The 2,985-nt window shown below is 40.8% G+C and overlaps 1 protein-coding gene across 1 annotated transcript; it reads left to right on the forward strand.

Annotated features, from left to right (window-relative positions):
* Positions 1–458: 458 nt before the first annotated feature.
* On the forward strand, positions 459–1,096 carry LOC128193797 (uncharacterized). Its single transcript, XM_052867905.1, has 2 exons — positions 459–701; positions 782–1,096. The coding sequence occupies exons 1-2, from the start codon at positions 459–461 to the stop codon at positions 1,094–1,096; spliced, it is 558 nt and encodes a 185-aa protein (XP_052723865.1).
* Positions 1,097–2,985: the final 1,889 nt, after the last annotated feature.

A 2,985-nucleotide genomic window follows, 5' to 3' on the forward strand; every position in this document is an offset into this window, starting at 1 on the left:
TCAGTAGCGAACGTCCTAAAGGGGTGGATCTTGAATTCGTCTAAAACAAGCTCTCTCAACGTTTCTCTTAAGCTCTCCAACTAAACTAACCAAAAGAAAAATGAAGGGCTTAGCATACACCGCTGCATGCAGCTGAAACAGTTTACAGGGACTCCAGAAACGATCGCCCAAGTGAAACTTACCAGAATTGGAAATTGTTCGGTTCAATATAGAGCTCTCGGTGCAGGGAACGTCCTCACGGTGCTGAAAGGTGAAAGGAGCAGAGAATGGTGAGTTACGGTAGAGAAAAGATGGAGGTTTTAGAGAGAAGATGGAGGATTTGAAAATTCAGAGTTTGGGGAAGAAGACGAAGCGTGCAGCAGAGTGGGGAAAGAGTTTTTCTGAAAATTAATTTCTCTCCCCCCTTAGGACGAACGTCCACTCGCTTGCTGCCACTTGGATTCCATTAAGGTTTTAGAATGCTCCAACACGACACTTGGCAGTCGCATGCAGAGTGGGTGGGATGGCGTGTCAGTGGAGGTGCACGTGTGGCGAGGTGCATTTATGGGAGCACAGTGGTGACTCAGCACAGTAATAAATGGGGCGTGAAAGATAAATGGCGTGAGGTACACGACTTGTTTTCTGGATTAAGTGGATTTGCGTGGAACCTGGTTAGTATGAAATTTCATGCTGAGGACGAAGTTTGGATGGACCTGATTCAGGTATTTATACCAACACTAACATTTATGTCGTCTTTATTATAAGTCATATGTTCATAGTTTGTTTCTTGTACATGTTTCAGTCCAGGCCAACTGCGGCAAAGTGGAGAGTTGATAGCATAAAACACTATGATTTAATGGTTGAGTTATGGGCAGCTGATCGAGCTACAGGGACTGGTGTTCGAACCGCTCGTCAAGCACGAAGACAGCGAGTTGGGCCTCGTGTAAGTGTTGATTTGAACCAAAATATTGAGTACACTCCAGAACAGCCTGATTGGACGAGGTATAGAGACCCAACCCCACCATCTCCTCATCCATCTGTAGATGAATATAGTCCAGGACAGACTCAATCTGTGCCTTCTGTCCCATCCGGTGGTACTTCATCTTCACGCGGCTAAAAAAGAAAGGCACCTATGGTCGATGTTATTGATTCTCAATTTGATAAGTTGACGACCAGCCTGGATGGTTTTGCTGGTGTGCTTAGCTCATCAAATGTTCATTTTGGTGTGATCTCTGATGCAGCCGTGCGTCAAGTAACAGCTATGGAAGACTGAAATCAAATACTTCGTCGCAACTCCAATTACACATATACAGAGGCGGACATTTATGAAATGTTTAGTGCTATGAACATTGCTGATGAAAATTTGCTAGAGCAATGTCATGATTTCTTATGTGGAAACCCCACATGTACAAAGAGGTTGATGGGACTTCCATCACACAAGCGGTGGAATAAATTATGTAAAATGATATCGGGCGGTGACTGTTAGGAAGGCTTATATCACTACTATTATTACGATTATGTGTACTGATATCTTAGTCACCTTAATTAAGAATTATCTTTGTTTTATCCATCTGTGATTTTAAAATTATGTTTATGGTTACGATGTAATGATTTGTTCTTATTCACTCTTATTGTTAAATATAAGTAATTTATTATCACTAACTTTGTTGTTGTCTCATGTATTACTTTGTTCAAGAACCTGTGAAATGGCCTCATCATCAACCAAAAGGCCAAGAAAAAGTCGTAAGGGAAAAGAAACCCTCCCTAAGGCAGAAGATGGAACAAATGCAGGGTATGGAACAAATGCAGGTCCGGGTTCAACATATTGAAGATAACTTGGCAAACCTTTCTTTGGACATGAACCGTCAATTTGCTAACCTCAATCAGAATGTTAACAAGATTCTTCACTGTTTCGATGACTAAGTTAATTTTTATTCCGATTATGTATTACATTACTTATTTTCCCTTAAATTGAATTGTGTGTTTGATATATTACCTTACCTATTACTCCATATATTTGTATGTTAAATTGTTGCCACTTATTTGACGTACTTGAATATTATAACTTCATTTAATTATTTGTTTCTTTAACATTAATCACTCTCACTTACCTATCGAAATTTTTTTTACGACTTGGTAGTAAATTATATTACAAACAAATACTAAATTTTGAAAAAAATAAATTCATTTTATACTGCATTATAATTTATATAATTTAATAATAATAATTTTATAAATTCTTTATATTTTTTTGTCTCTATATAAACATTTTTACAAATAAATATAACATTAATAAATTACATTTTATATTATATTTATAACTAGGGACATTTTGGTAATCTTTCATTTCTAACAATTAAACTATTTTTTTAAATCTATCACATCAATCAAATCCTACACTAATTCTCACAAACTTTACTTCCAAATCCACTCTCACGCTGTGTTCGTTTTAAGAGAATTTACTGTTTAGAGAGATTTGCGAGCGAGTAACTAAATTCGTTATGCGTTCGGTTCAACTGAAATGCACGGACGGATTTGCGATGAAATGCGGGATGGTTGCACTGTTCACTCACCCGCAATTGTGAGGAGATTTGAGTGGATTCTTGTGGAAAAGTCGTATGTGCCCTCTAAAGACGAGGCGACGTAATCGGTTACGGCATACGTAACCGGTTACGCATAACCGGTTATGCAATCGCGCGAGGGTCGAACAACGGAGGCAATTGGCGGCGTCTCGGGCCACAGCTCTCGACGGCAGACTCGGTAGAGGCACGGCGAGGAGAGGCGGTAATATTTCTCTCTCACGCGTGACCAGTGATGGTCCTGGCCTGGTGGCATCGGTCGCGGCTCGCGATGGTCGGCTCCCTCAGGTGGCGAAGACGCGAAAAAGACGAGAGATAGGGAAGGTGGTGGCGCGATGGCCGTTTTGGCACGGTGGCCGGTTTGGTGGCACGCAGGGAAGACGCCCCTTCGTCGGAGTTCTGGGCTAGAAGGTGGCGTGGTGGCTGG

This window comes from Vigna angularis, chromosome 8 (genome assembly GCF_016808095.1).
Source record: "Vigna angularis cultivar LongXiaoDou No.4 chromosome 8, ASM1680809v1, whole genome shotgun sequence".
NCBI lineage: Eukaryota > Viridiplantae > Streptophyta > Magnoliopsida > Fabales > Fabaceae > Vigna > Vigna angularis.

Bases quoted from the DNA above. Each gene is read 5' to 3' on its own strand.
- LOC128193797 (XM_052867905.1), top strand. From the start codon at position 459: ATGCTCCAACACGACACTTGGCAGTCGCATGCAGAGTGGGTGGGATGG. The intron at 702-781 runs GTATTTATACCA...TACATGTTTCAG, and splicing joins TTTGGATGGACCTGATTCAG to TCCAGGCCAACTGCGGCAAA.